This window comes from Sardina pilchardus, chromosome 19, assembly GCF_963854185.1.
Source record: "Sardina pilchardus chromosome 19, fSarPil1.1, whole genome shotgun sequence".
Lineage (NCBI taxonomy): Eukaryota > Metazoa > Chordata > Actinopteri > Clupeiformes > Clupeidae > Sardina > Sardina pilchardus.
Genome location: NC_085012.1, coordinates 10,182,222 through 10,197,272, shown reverse-complemented (window position 1 = coordinate 10,197,272; position 15,051 = coordinate 10,182,222). Strand labels below are relative to the sequence as shown.

Here is a 15,051-nt window from a genome sequence, read left to right as displayed (position 1 = left end):
CTTTTACTGACTTCTGTTGATGGATAGCATCCATTAAAAATAGTTGGATAATTCTCGTCATGCATCTTTACAATGCAATGTAATGATCCCTGCAATTGCTGAATTGTGTTATTTCTTCTAAAAAAGGATTGGAGGTGAATTGCAGGGAGGACACTTCTCAAGCAAAATGGACCAATGGGATTGAGAATACCAAATGGCTGCCATAAGCAGCACAACTCCAGTTCAAAGCTATGTTTTGGTTCCATAAAACAATGAGATAAGATATACAAATGTGGTGGTCATATCCACAGCAGGAACTGTCGGCTCTCCATAGAACTGGTAATCAATGTGACAGACAGGTATAACGATTAAGAAAAGACAGTGAGTGTCAGCTGATTGTGTTTCTGTTTGTTGTTGTTATTAACCAATCTTTGATTAGGCTATTGCTTGGGGTATACACCCATCGTCCGGATTCTCTGAAATGCATTGTTTTGAAATACCATCACTGTACACCAGGTGGCAGCATCTCTTCAGCTGTTGTTCCCTCTGGTTAGAATTACACTGAGTTGCAACAGCATCCTCTCACAAAAACATTTCCCAGTTAGATAGAACTGCCACCGGATATTTCAGTACAGTAGCAATCTACCCATCATTGTGATAGTTTGACACTAGCCAACTTATATGCAATGACAGCAGCTCTGTCAGAGAATGACCATTACGATTCAAACAGAGTTGTCAATAAATAGTCTTATGACATAGCTTATGTTTTTAACATAAACATTATGTTTTTAAGGACCCTATTTCCATATAAAGTACTATATTCTAATGAATCTGTACACCTGCGTAGTGAATCTTTCAAAATGATTATTCTTGTTTGCTTTCAATGTATTTGTTTATATTATCTTTGGGAGTTGTCAGCAAAGGTAATGAGAAGATCTTGTAATCCGATGCGTAGAACTACTTTGTTTGGAAAATACGGCATATATCTGAAATTGTTTTTGAAACCAAACACTACACATCAGCTCCTAATTACCCTTAAAGCAAAACTTGAAAAGTCACCAAGGTGGCTAAGTGGTCTGTTTCTCATTTTGTCCTCCTCTGAAGTTTTTATGATGTTTTTATGATGTGACTATAACGCACAGTCATGATTTTTGAGGGTAGAGTTAGAAAAGAATAGATCTCATATCATGCAAACAAATTGTTCGTTCGCTGCCCATGAAACCACCTGGGAGTGCCTGTTGAGCCTTGGACAGACACTGAAATCAGTAGCACCATATTTGAACCTCGATCTGAGGTCCCTTGTCCTCCCCCTGCTCACTCAGCATATATTTGGGAGGCTCGCGCTGCGCGCTGCGCGCTGTGAGATGGCTATTGCAGGTGTGTGAGACGCACAGCTGTGAGCTCAGTAGAAAACAGTGCGAGTGGGTGGGTGGCTGCAGACGCACAGATGAAGTGGGAACACAGAGCATTTGGGGCATCACACCCCAGGCCGTGGTAAAGTTTACGGCCCCACTGGAGCAGGTAGGAAACCTGGCTTATGGCAGTGGGCATGGAAAAACTGACCAGCACTCTCCCCTTTCCTTCCTTCCTTCCTTCCTTCTCTCTCTCTCTCTCACTCCCTCTCTCTCTCTTGTTTTCTCTGCTGACTCTTGCAAGCTCTTCATGATTTTAGCAGGTGCTACTGTGTTCATGTCGGTCCTTACAGACATAAACACGAACATACAAACAAAAAACAAACAGCATAGCTTATCTTCCATTCAACTCGACTTTGCACTCTACTCGCTCCAGACTCTCACCCCTTTTTTTCCTACTACGTTTTTTCCCCCCCAATACAATGGTCTGGAACGACCCCAAACTTTTCACACAATAGATGTGCTTTGCAGTGATACAGTAGAGACAGGGCCTAGTGATTCACAGCAGCTGAGTAATCCTCATTACGCACCCAGTGCAGTGACCTGAAGCCCTTTATGTACACAAACACACACACACACACACACACACACACACACATATGCCGTTTCATCCCGATGGCTGGAGACCTGAATAGAAGCGAGGAGATCCAGGCTCTGCCTGTGGCATGGGTCCAGGCCCCGGCACCTTCTCCTGCACAGTAGCCCTTTAGAGTCCTGTGAGTGCACCAGTGAACAAACATGTGCAGCAATTCATGAGTGAAGAGTTCCATACTGGGAAGATGTGAGCAGTTCTCCTTTGGAATCTTTCCTGTATGCCGTTGGGGCTTTTTCAGTTTTCAAAGAGCCTAATGTCACTACTTCCTCCCTCCTCCCCTTCTACACCCAAGCTTGTTTATGTTTGGTCTTGAAATCTTGTTCATCTGCGCATCTGCCATAATTGAGGAAGGAGCACCAAGATAGCAGTTGCATTCGACTTGCCAAAGATAGATGGCCTTATCTGCCCGCTAGGAGATGCGGACCATTCTGACCCAGTAGAAAGCAGAGTGGAATGTTCCCAGAAACCGGAATGTTCTAAAAGCAGGGAGAATGAAATGTCTTCTGCATCAGTATCATGCATTTTTTATTGAAACTCAATGTTAAATGAAGATTGCATTTGGAAAGTTTATAAAAATATTTTTAAAAAAGTACATAAAATGGCAGATGTCTTCCTTTTTTATGATTTTCTAAGAGAAGGGATGAGTTTGATGATTTTATTTTAGTAATGAAAAACAGCCAGAGTATTTACAATATTTGTTAGTATTTTTTCGTTTGTTGACTCCAATTCTTAACAGTTCACTTCAATGTTTGCTTTTAAAATGCTTTAAATGATTCAATGCCTTTGCTCTGTAAATGGATTTCAAAACAGAAACCTTTTACATTTCTTTAAGACAACAGCACACTGTTTTTTTTGTAGAATATCTGACATTTGAAACACTGTCATGTTGTGGGGCAATGGAACAGTTTGCCGCATGGAATATACTTCCCTTTCAAATCAGTCGATATGCTTTAGAACGATGTGATTGGACAACTGAAAATGGTGCAATTACCATGGATTTGTTTCTATTGACCCGTTTCTGCAAGAAATGTCAGTGGAAAAGAATGTTTTTGCTAATGTCTTGTTATTGAAATGCATTTCTAAATAATAAATTGATGGAAAAACAGGACATATCTGCCTTGTATTACTTAAAATGTTTGTTACCTGCTGTGTCTGTGTGCATGGAAACGTCTGCTGTATCAGATGACTGTTCTCATTACTAATGAACACACATCTACAAGGCACCCTCCAGCTGTGAAGACCTACTTTTTCTCCACTCTTGGATCCATGATGCTGACATTTATCAACACGCAATATCTATATTCCTCTGCACTGAAATATGTAGGCCCTATGTGTAACATTAATGCATTGATTCACATGACCATGCACTTTGGTGTAGGTCTATTTATGAAGCAGTATGATGAAATATTTAAACATGTATTTTATTATGTAATTCATGTCTAATATGCTAATTCATTTGTTAACATGGGTGAACCCATAATTTCTGTATTAAGCATTAATATTTATATGTTGCTAGTCATTTTTATCAATATTTACTGTTTCTGTCCATATACAATTCAAAACAGGAAAATGTATTAATATCTTTGCTTATTACTGTAGTATGGTGAATTTGAATAATTTACAGTGAATTTAATGGAAAGAGTCTTTGTTCAAACTGCAACATAGTCCTTCATAGAAACTGAATATACCAGATACTGGTGTGGCTCTACCCTCTGCAATCCAGACCATGACACCACAACCCAATGACTTATTTTACAGATGCATGCTGACCTCAGTAACTGTGCCATGTCATTTACCCTGGCACTGCATACAACAGCAGAGTTTGGTCTTAGCTCTGACAGTGCAGAATTTTAGATCGAGTTTTAGTTCCAGCATCTGAACAGTGTCAGAGGACCCATTGAAAACATGGTAATGTGGAAGTCACATTAGCTTTTGAAATAACAGTTCAGCTCCTTTGAGGAGCAGATAACTTGTTGTCTCGTCGGTTGCCTGAAGACTGTAAATCGTGGCTCTGCTATTTCACTTCCACAGAACATGTGCCAAACAACAAGAACAGTCGAACGTGTTGAAATCCACTTCCCCTCTAGCAAAAAAAAAGTTTCTGTTCTTCAACTTAATACAAACATTGAGCCCCAATAACCCCACAAGAGGTTACTTAAATATACTGCTTACTCAGGCTTCTCGTCTTCATAGAAACAAATGGACAGACATGATTAAGACACTCTGAAAGTGTTTTTAGATGTAGATTTTATTACTTTTACACACACTGTATTCTGAGCCAAAACACATCATAATACCTCCTGTAGATCAAAGTCAAATAAATGTATTATTGCGGACTGGTACTGCCACATGTGAAATCACTCTTACGACCACATTGCACATGAAACAAAACAAGGGGGATCAAGTTTTATCCATCAAACTTTAAGACAAAACTCTCATGGGCTGTTGTGTTGCAGTGCTACTGTGTTACAGAGGCCCATTGGAAACAGAAAAACCTAATTATAGGTTGATCCTGGCCTTCTGCTAATATCATTATGTAATGTGATTTCTCTACTTATTTAACACTCAAGCAAATCCATAACATGTTTGTGCAGCAGACCACGAAGGAAAATAACACTGTGACCCACAATCTTTAAGGCTCCCGCAGGCTTACGACTTTAGTTGCCAGCTCCAGCAGGATTGGATACCTGAGGGTCCTGCTCTTCCAAGACTCCGGGATCCCCGCAGGACCCATCTGCAAAGCACACAAAGGCAGAACAGATGATGCTAGGGCAGGTGATGAGCTCCAGCCGACTGGATCCAAGGTCAGGCCCATTAAAGGGGCTTGAACAATGGGCCTCGAAGCCATAAAACAGTCTGGGGAGGCTATATACACACAGAGGATTTTTCAACTTATGCATTATGGAGCTGAAGAAAATAAATTCTCACCATTGTGAGTCCAGATAAGTGTGATATATATCACCCAAGTTATGTACATGAACAAAATATAAAAAAAGGCCAGAAGTTTAACGATACTCAGCTTGATATACTGTCTCGCTCACTGTAGCTTGTGCTATGTGAGGACAGATTTAGGATAAAGGGCCTTACCAGTTTTCAATCTGCCTTGCACTACCATCTAAATACCCATGGGGTGCTACAAACAGGACCTTATTATAGGGTCATTTTCTGTAATTCTTTTGGTAATTGCAAATGGTCTTAAGTAGGCTGCCACTGAGGAAAACACCATGTGCAGCTGATGTGATATGTTTTCCAAGTACTTTTATGACGCTTGTGCCCTTTGGTCATTACCCTCAAACCCATTTAAGCCAACCAAGCCAAGGAGGGGACAGCAAAACCACAAACGTGGGAGAATAAAGGGAAGGTTCTGCCCTACCTGAGCCCCGAAACAAGCTCCGATGAAGGAGGAACGGCTGCAGGTGCATCCCCCACACCGCATGGTGGTCCGGACGGCCACGTCCAGCTGGACGGAGGTCAGAACACCATGCAGTGCACCCTGGAATGCACCTGGCAAACCTAGTGGAGAGGGTGTGTGTGTGAGAGAGGGTGTGTGTGTGTGAGAGAGGGTGTGTGTGTGAGAGAGGAGCCAACACCAAAAAGCACAGATGCCCCACCACAACCTATTTACTGAAACCCCAGAAACCTGTATTGTATTGGATCATACTAGCTGCAGAAAAAGATGTATGTCTACATGAGTTTCTTTCAAAGGACTTAATACAATGTTTTAGAATAAAATAAATGCTACCATTGTACTGACGTCACTCACAAAATATAAATACTTTTTTGACTCCTGCATGTCAACAGTAAAATGCTATTATTCAGACAGTGCTAGCTTATCCTGGCTTAGACGAGGAAGTAGGCCTATAAATTCGCCCATGTGCACTTCCTGACAATAAAAACACAGAAAAAACACAGATTTCGGCGGCACTGCGCTCGTTGGGGGACAGGGGGGGCAGGTATAATGGCTGATTCATTAATCGAGGGATCAAAGGCGAGAGTCCCTTCTCCCGGAACTGAGCCTGTAGCCCCATGCGCTGACAATAATGACACGGCGCCAGAAAGAACAGACCGGCTCCTGCTGTGGCCGGCGTGGGGCGCTTGGTGATTAGGCCTACCTCATGTGTTTGTGAACACGGCGGGGATCAGCTCCTGGGTAGTCTTGGCCAGATTCTGCTTGACCTGATGGATGTGAGCTGTGGTGATGAAAGGAGAGAGAGAGAGAGAGAGGTGAGACTTTCTGTTGTCGTTTAATGTTCCTATAACGCTTTCCACGTGGACCATAAAAGCAAGAGCAGAGACTGCACTTCCTGTATTCTCTTGCCACTTCTTCTGCCATGTCATGAAATATTAAGTAATTGTTCCGCTTATACCCAAATCACAGGGGAAGATTCACAGAACTGTATTGACCCATAAGTGCAGTACAGGGTCAATTCAGAAGTCGAGAATTGATGGCGATGACAGTAGTTTTAGACATTACAGTCATTTTCTGTGTATTAGCTGCATTGTGTACAAGTCGCAGGACAGTGTTTCATGCAAGTTAAAAGAAACAAAACCATATAAATACCATATTAACAGCCCCCGTGTAGAAACCTCCTCTTAACTGAAGAAATTTTGCTAAATCAATGCATAAGCCGCAGCTAATACTGTAAATGGGATATTACAATAGTCTCCATCAAAAACAGATGGTTTGTAAACATCACAGACGAACAGCTTGTGTGCCCAGACTGCTCTTGTATACCTGCAACAGCTTTATCTAGATCCTGTGGGTTGTTTCTGTTTCGATCATTCAGCTGCTCCAAAACAACATCCAATGCTTTGGGGTCAGGGCCATTCAGGATATAATGCTCCAGGAACCTGTGAGAAATAAACAGGACAACAGATAATACATAAAATACAAATGTCCGATTCCCACTGTTTGGTAAAACCAATGATCAACACTGAAAACTATGTTTCTTCAGACTCTCGGAAATATGAGATTATTATCTGAACTCCAGAAGAACTCCAGAATGAAGGCAACATCATTTCCTGAGTGATGGCTATTCAAAGACAGGATGCTCTTCCAAACACACATTCCCGTAACAAGGCTGAAGGAATTCCAGTGATGCTCACTTGTCATCCAACAAACATGTAACGTTGCTAAAAATGGCAGTTCAATTCTGGGACCTCAATCAACTTTAACAACATCTTTAGCAAAGACAATCCTTACTAGCCTTGTAGCATTAAGATGATGACCCTGCTGAAAAAAACAGCCTGACCAGCTAAAGGTGGTTTGCTGGTTGACCAGCTTGTTAACCAGCTTATTTGACCACCCTTTGATGGTTAACCAGCTAGACCAGCAAAACTCTCGCGAAAACACACCTTCAGCTGGTTTACCCAGCTTATGATGGTAATTCAGCTGGTTTTGATTGTCGTACCACCTTAAGCTGGTCATTTTAGTTGGTGTTGCTGGTCTACATTTTTACTGGCCACGCCAGCTTATGTTGGTTATTCTAGAAAACCAGCTTGACCATCTTTGTCAAGCTTGACAGGCTGGTCACCAGCATGACCATCTTAAACCAGTTGTATCCCAAACGACAGGCTGGTCACACCAGCACGACCAGCTTCCTCAGATGGTCACGCCAGCATGTCTAGCTGGTGGCCTAACCAGCTACACCAGCAAAGACCAGCAATAATAACTGTGTTTTGGGCAAAGACCAGCAAAGACCAGCTAAAACCAGCTAAAACCAGCTACCAGCCTAAGCTGGTTTCTTGCTGTTTTTTTCAGCAGGGGAGTATCAGCATTAAAAACAAAAACTTGATCTCATCATTAGCCATGTGGCTGGGCTCAGAATCATTACCAGAACTGTGCATGTGCAAATTCCTAGATTTTCCTATGGCAACAATGATGTGAGAAACTCACGTTCACACTTTCAGGAAGCTAAACAAGTCCCTTATTCATCAGAGCAGATGAAATGTTGTAAACTATACATCAACACTTTCTGGACAGGTGAATTATTGACACATTGCAAACATAAAGGGAGCATTCAGGACCACACTGGACGATGTGTATACCTGGCCGCAGTCAGGGTGACCGCCACACATTCATCGTTGTCCTGGGTGACACGCACGGCTGCCTCCACCCGCTCCAGCATCTCGGGCCGGCCAGCGTAGAGTGCCACCACAGGCGCCAGCTTGGTCACGCCGTCCATCAGAATGCTCTCCTCGCTGCCTGAGAGCAGAAACAAGAACACAAAAGAACCTGTACTTCAGTACACTTCAGATAAACACATCGCACTCAGTTTGTGAAATAAAGCATATCTATCTATTACTGTAATGCAAGGAACGTCTGTCTGTGTGTCACTATGTCTGTCTGTCTGTTCCACGCATAACTCTCGAACCACTCATCCGACTGTTCTCAAATTTGGTGGGTGTCATCCTAATGGCACGAGTGTGTGCAGTGCCAAATTTCATATTATAGGAACAAAACATGCCACATCTACGGGCTCTGCACTAGTTAAATTGATGACACATTTCCAGTTCATACAATCCCAAAATATGTCAGTAATATTTGACTGGCATTTGAATGACATTTGATGTATAACAATATTTAAAACCCTGGTGGCGGTAGAGCACTTCTCATAACTGATGTTGATATTTGCTTCTGAAAACGCTTCATTAGCAATGAATTTAGCTCAGTCTGTCTGAAAAAAAAAAATCCTTCAGCATGGAGCATAGAAGACAAATACATTTACTCTGAGCAGCAGGATTTCACAGTTTATTATTAGAGCTTGTTAAAAATGGCCTTTAGGCTTGGTGTCTCTTAATTTTTCAAACTGTGCTACATTTAAAACGATCAGTGCTGAAGATCTTAGAGCTCATGAATGAACTCTTGAGTTATTCTCTATATTTCGCATAATTCTTCTGTACATCTCATCACATAAAAATGAATGAATAAATTATACCAGTGTTTTTCAACCTTTTTTGAGCCAAGGCACACTTTTGTCATTGAAAAAATCCTGAGGCACACCACCAGCCGAAAATTTTAAATAAAATGAAATTTTATGGAAAATTAAATTAAATAAAAATCTGTAGCCCGCATTAACGATATCAAGTCATTCTTGTCAAAGTGTCTTGAATAGGAATCAAATGAACACAAAGAAAATGATGTCTATTCACTCTTTTTTAGATCACTTATAATAATATGATAAACTTATGATAATTTCCCACGGCACACCTAACAATGTGTCACGGCACACTAGTGTGCCACGGCACAGTGGTTGAAAAACACTGAATTATACTATTTCATCAGAATAATTATTATTTGCATTACCAGTTGCTTCTTTCCCTGCGTCTACATTCCTCATGAAAGCTTTGAGGCTTCCACTCCTCCAGGGTCCTGGAATAGGAAGGGTGGCGCTTGGGCCTGTAGGGGACAAACACAGAGGCAACACAGGCAGCCGTTTTCACTTTCATTAATTAAGATGTATGGCACACACACACACACACAGACACACAGACACACACGCCCACACTCACACCCACACACACACCCACACACACACACCCATACCTACACACACACACACACACACCTACACCCACCCACACCCTCACACAGACAGATACATATACACACATACACACACACACACACACATACGTGACTGCAGATATGATATGCTATTAATATGCAGCACCACAGGGGGCCGGCTACTTTTGTCTTTCAGAAAGAGACAACAGCACTGAGCATGCTGGGAGGCCAGACTAGTTGTTGTGCTGACCGGACAGCATGGGCCAGAGCTCCCCACCGCGGGATCAGATGTCAAGTGCCTGCGCTCAGCTCATCTCCTGTCCCTCGGCCTCGGAGATCCAGGAGCAACTTTTCCAAATTACCCGTTTCAAACACTCACCTCCTTTGGGTCGGTAGGGGTTGTTGAGTGGGAGGTCGTACACTGTCTCTGGGCCAAAAAACTTGTACATGCGCTTTGTCAGGTCTTCCACATTTAAACCTAGTTTGGAAATGAAGAGGGCACTTTACTTTACGTTCATATGGCATACTGTATATGTTTGGCCAAAAAAATATCCAGATTTTCAGAAGCCACGAATGAGAGCCTTTACCCCCACATTCGCTCAGAGACTCAAGCAACACGTAGGCCTGGTCTCCATAGCAGGACTGCTCTCCGGTCTTTCTAAGGTAAAAAGGGTTGGCCGACTCCGGGCGAAACTCCGGACACGGCTCCAGCTCGGCGAGGAGAGCCTGCAGCCTCTCCGGCCTGTAATTCCAGTGAAGTGGCTGAGCTGCATCGGAAAACAAACAAGGAAAAGAGGAAGTTCATGACTTGGAAAAAAGAATTTCCCCGTAGCCTTCGCAAAAGGAGTGGGACTTTTTCACTATTGTAAGAATGGGAGGTGACCTCTGGATGATCCTCTACAGTCTAGCCAGTTACATACTGACTGCAGTCACTGTTTATCTGAAGGAATCTATGCGAAAATTACGAAAAAGGTGTTAATATTACCTAGGAAGTTGCAAAACAACAGTTACACAAGAGCACTCCAAATGTAATGTCTTATCAATAACACATAGAGGTCGTGTGAGCAGATGACAAGGACTGATAAGACCCTGACTAGCTACTGCTGCCTGGAAAGCAAGAGGGCAGAGGGACTCTACTTTGGCATTTAAAACAAAATGTGACAGCGTTCCTCAAACGATTAGCATCTGAAACAAACAACATTTTGGTCAATACCTGCTGCATCAGCAACTGCCGCTCCAAGGATGGCTCCAACTGCTCTGTCAGCAAGTGTCAAGGCCATCTGAAACATTACAAAGACCCTTAACATGCACACTGTCGTCAGAATAGCATACAAGGTTTACTGTAAAGGTGAAATGTGAAGTTTTTAAATGTTGTACATTTACCTACAGTAAGAATGAAAACAAATATGAAGTAGCAGTTAAACTTTCCCTGATGCCTTGATTCTTTGCTTCATGTTAAACCATCTCATGTCAAAGAAGCTACTGTATTTCGTCCTCTCATTAAAGCTCATGTTTGCTTTGGATGGCAAAAACATATTTCACCGTGACATATTTTTATATTCATTTAATGTTATATGCATTGTACACATGTTTGTTTTATGTTCAAGATATTCTCATTTTGTTACACATAGTGACACCTACCTTTTGATGACCTGACTCAAGAGCCTGACAGTTGTAAGTGTGTCGTAGTTGTGGTGATTACTTTGAAAACTGTAACTTTGAGTGCCTGAGGAATGAGATAACCAGCCTCAAAACTGGACACTCCTTTCTTCCTAAAACCCAATCATCTTGACGCTACACTAAGCTGACACACCCTTGAGATTTCATAACAAACTTCCTTCAACACGACCCTGTCATAATACAGCTGGTGAACTGTTTTATAACTGTCTCTAATGTTATAAACAAAGTCATGATATACAGAGGTATGGTGGACAGTTGAGGGGGTAATATTTCAAGATCAGGTGCAAGTAAGGTACACAAGCTATTGATCTATTTCACACATTTCACAACGTTTTTAGCTTTTACGTTTTACATTCATTCTAGTTCACTCTCATTTTCCTTTTAATGGGTAACTTTTTGAAGTGATATGAGCATTTTTGGCATGTCCTCCCCTGTCCATAGACAACATTCAAAGTGATACATTTACAGCATATTTTTCTCCTGAACACAAGCTCTTCTTTATAACGCCAACATCGGAAATTAGATTTAGGAAATGAATCATCTGCAACTCGAGCAGTTTTGCCCCCTTTGGGGTTCTCTCTTTCTCCCCCCGTCTGCCTGTTTGTCGGCGGCTCACTGTTTCTCCACTGCTCCCTGTTATCTCCTCACAGATAGCACCCCCCATCCAACCCAAGCCCCCTCCGTGGCCTGCTGTCACAGTGGCCCTGCTGATACCCGCTGCTGTTCACAAATGATCCACTCCTGGGTCTCTTGCCTTATTGATTCCCCCACCCACTCCAGACCCAAAACGAGGAGCTGAGTCTAGATACAGGGGTAGGCTTATTTCACCCTCCAGATCAATACCTCCAGAGGGAGGATTAGCACAAATCCATTGTATCATGATACCAGCTTAAACATCTTCGCTTTTACAGCCCAAAATGTGATTTAAATCTTTAATGCACCATAAATGAAGCTCTTAGGATAACTCGAGTACTAGACTACTGCACCCATATTGGGAATATCTTGATCGGGAGTGGAGCCAGAAGTCACCTTGGGACTAACCAATGAATTCAAATAAAACAGCCTAAGAGCAGGGGCAGCCTTTGTTAGGAGGCTGCGAATGAATGAATATACTAACGATTTGCATTCAAAAGTGTGAACAAGATCTGTGATGAATGTGATATGGCGTGTATCGAATGGCCATATTCTGCACGCAGTGTAAAGATATCAGAGCCTGTCACCACGTTGGATTGCCACGGTCAGAATGGCCACTGGCATAAATTGCGCGCACACCGCAGTGGCGTGACAGAGATTGTGGCCGGCGGAATGCCGGCAATGCAGCACAGACTGTGGCTCTTGGCACTTTCGAACGCAAGGGGCTTTGATCATCTGGTTGCCCAGTGGGAGTCGGGCGAGTGTGTGCCAAGGCTCCAAAATAGCGTCCACGGTGGAGGGAAGCCGAGTTCGACGCTGACCCCTGTGCACATTGAGAGTGCAGTGCTCTTCACTTCCTTCCTATGCGGCCGGGCCGACACATCCCAGCGTAGGGGGGGGAGACGTGCCAAATAGGGCGGTCGAGGACGTTGCCTGATGTTCCGGCACCTTACAAAAAAAGCCTGGCGTGTCGGTCAGCTCTTGTACACAGCCTGGCATTGTGGCTTGTTGTCACAGTACTGGGTTTGTGTAGTGACCGTGCACCATGGTCTGGTTGTGCAGTACTGCAGGCTTTAAAATACTCAGGTAGTCAAATCAGCTGCTGTGGGCACATTAATATGGCAGCTGCCCCCCCCCCCTCACCTGCGTCTCTCACAGAGCTGTCTGTGTCAGTGGAGGAAGTGAAGTTGATCATTTGAGAGAGCCTGATCCCCTTTTTCATCCCATCCTCTGTACACTCGCTCGGCTTCTCATTTTCCTCATCTCTGGTTCCTGAGAGAGAGAGAGAGAGAGAGAGGGAGAGAGAGAGAGAGAGGGAGAGAGAGAGAGAGACGGAGAGAGAGAGGCTTGGCTTTGTTCTTTCCTCTTCTCTGGTTCCTGAGAGAGAGAAAGAGAGAGAGAGAAAGAGATAGAGAGAGAGAGAGAGAGAGAGAGAGAGAGAGAGAGAGAGTCTCAGAAATGAGATCTGGCAGGGTGGCGTTGTCTGGACGCTGGCCATGCTCACCCTTGCATATTCTGTTCAAAACATCATGGCGAGCCTGTTGCCCACGGGCCCAGTCCACCGCCGTCTCGCTCTGGGCGTTTACTCTCTCTCCTCACCCTTCCTTTTTCTGCTATACTTCACTCAAAATCTCTTCCTCTTTTGATCTCAGTTTCCTTTAACCCTCTCTTTAGTGAGGCCCATTACACAACAATTGATATGGCATCCTCCAAAGGCAAATGATATTGTCAGCAACATTTCATATTCTCGCAGCAGAATTAAAAGAATAAAATTTGAATCATTTAATTTATGTATGTTTGTATGTTTGCATGTATATGTTGGATGTTGTGTTTGTATAGCTGCTGTAACACTGTAATTTCCCCTTGGGGGTTAATGAAGTATACCTACCTACCTACCTATCTATCTATCTATCTTACCAAGAGGAATGCCAAAGCATAACTTCAGTAGCGGACAGGTACTGCCGTTTCCTCCTACTCAAACTATTTGAGCTGGTACCTAGTCGAGAAGGGAGCATTCCATAAACATTCCGTATCTGGTGTATCACTTGTCTGGGTGTAATTTATTGCCCTTGTGCCATGGCATGTGCAACTGCACCATTATACGATTCTGGAAGACATTCTGCATTCACTGTACAGTTTTCAGCTTTCAGAATAAGTTAGTTGCACTTCACTTTGGCAGAGGATGATTCAGCAGGAAGAGATAGGCACTGCCTGTAATGTTTTGACAGACTCCCATAGTTGTCTTTGACAGGAACAGCATCAGAAACAGGATATCCATGACAGCGAGCTCTGCTGTGTCGCCCTGGAAAGTGAGAGAGCAGCAGGCTTGTTCTCTCCTCTCTCACTGTCACATCAGTTCTGAGCTCACTGGGCCATATAGATCAGATGCAAACCAACACTTTTACCTTCTCCACAAACAACAGCAACCAATATAGTATATTATCCAATAACTACCTATTTAAAGGCAAAGAAAGCATCAAATGCAAGCATTACGTTTGTTTACAAAACGCAATCTAAACATGATGTAGTAGGCTATAGACTACCTATCTAAAAGTCTACATCTACCACCAAGTGTAACATTTGGAACGTGGTTTTATTCGAAGAACTGACAATACCACAAAACAGTAAAAGCGCTTGCAGATATAGCGTGAGTGTTCATACTTCAAATGATTTAATAGGCTACTTTCACACGTCCAACCGCACATTTGCAGCTTCCTTTTCCACGCCACTGGTCTACAAGCATGCAGTATCCACGGCGACACAGTGGCCGTATCGTAATTTACACAAAACATTTGAGTGGCAGGCGGAAGACAACGGAGGACAGACCTAACGCACCAGCAGTATAGGAGGGGAGGGAGGGGAGGTTTACGATCGACAGAGAGAGGTAGAGCGAGAGAGAGAGAGAGAGAGAGAGAGAGAGCGAAAGAGAGAGAGAGAGAGAGAGAGGAGGGAGAACGTACCAGGATAGCTTGTGGTTTTCTCGGAACGACTCCGTCATCAGTGACTGAAGCAACATTTATCGATGAACACGCGTGTTTTTCTGCGATGTTAAAACGGGGAGTGGATACAAATCTTGCTTCCGACTTTCGCTCACAGCGTGAGCTGCAAAACAGAGGAACCTGTCATTAGCATAATTTAACTCAGCACAGATTGACCAGTTCAGACAAAACAAATAGCTAAAAGACTACCACTCTTTTTGCGAAATATGATGGAGTATTGGAGGCAGTGTGCGTCTTGGTTGATCC

General features: G+C 43.1%; 1 protein-coding gene and 1 pseudogene across 3 annotated transcripts in view; one reads left to right on the top strand and one right to left on the bottom strand.

The window, feature by feature from the left end:
* Window positions 1-4,216: 4,216 nt before the first annotated feature.
* On the bottom strand, window positions 4,217-11,216 carry LOC134066184 (crystallin J1C-like; annotated as a pseudogene).
* Window positions 11,217-14,759: 3,543 nt separating this feature from the next.
* Window positions 14,760-15,051, top strand: part of LOC134065662 (guanine nucleotide exchange factor VAV3-like) — an 88,914-nt gene continuing 88,622 nt past the window's right edge. For all 3 annotated transcript variants that reach the window (XM_062520647.1, XM_062520646.1, XM_062520648.1), the window contains exon 1: window positions 14,760-15,051. This exon is cut by the window's right edge and continues 167 nt beyond it. In XM_062520647.1, the coding sequence (XP_062376631.1) occupies window positions 15,012-15,051 (40 nt within the window). In that variant the 5' untranslated portion in view covers window positions 14,760-15,011.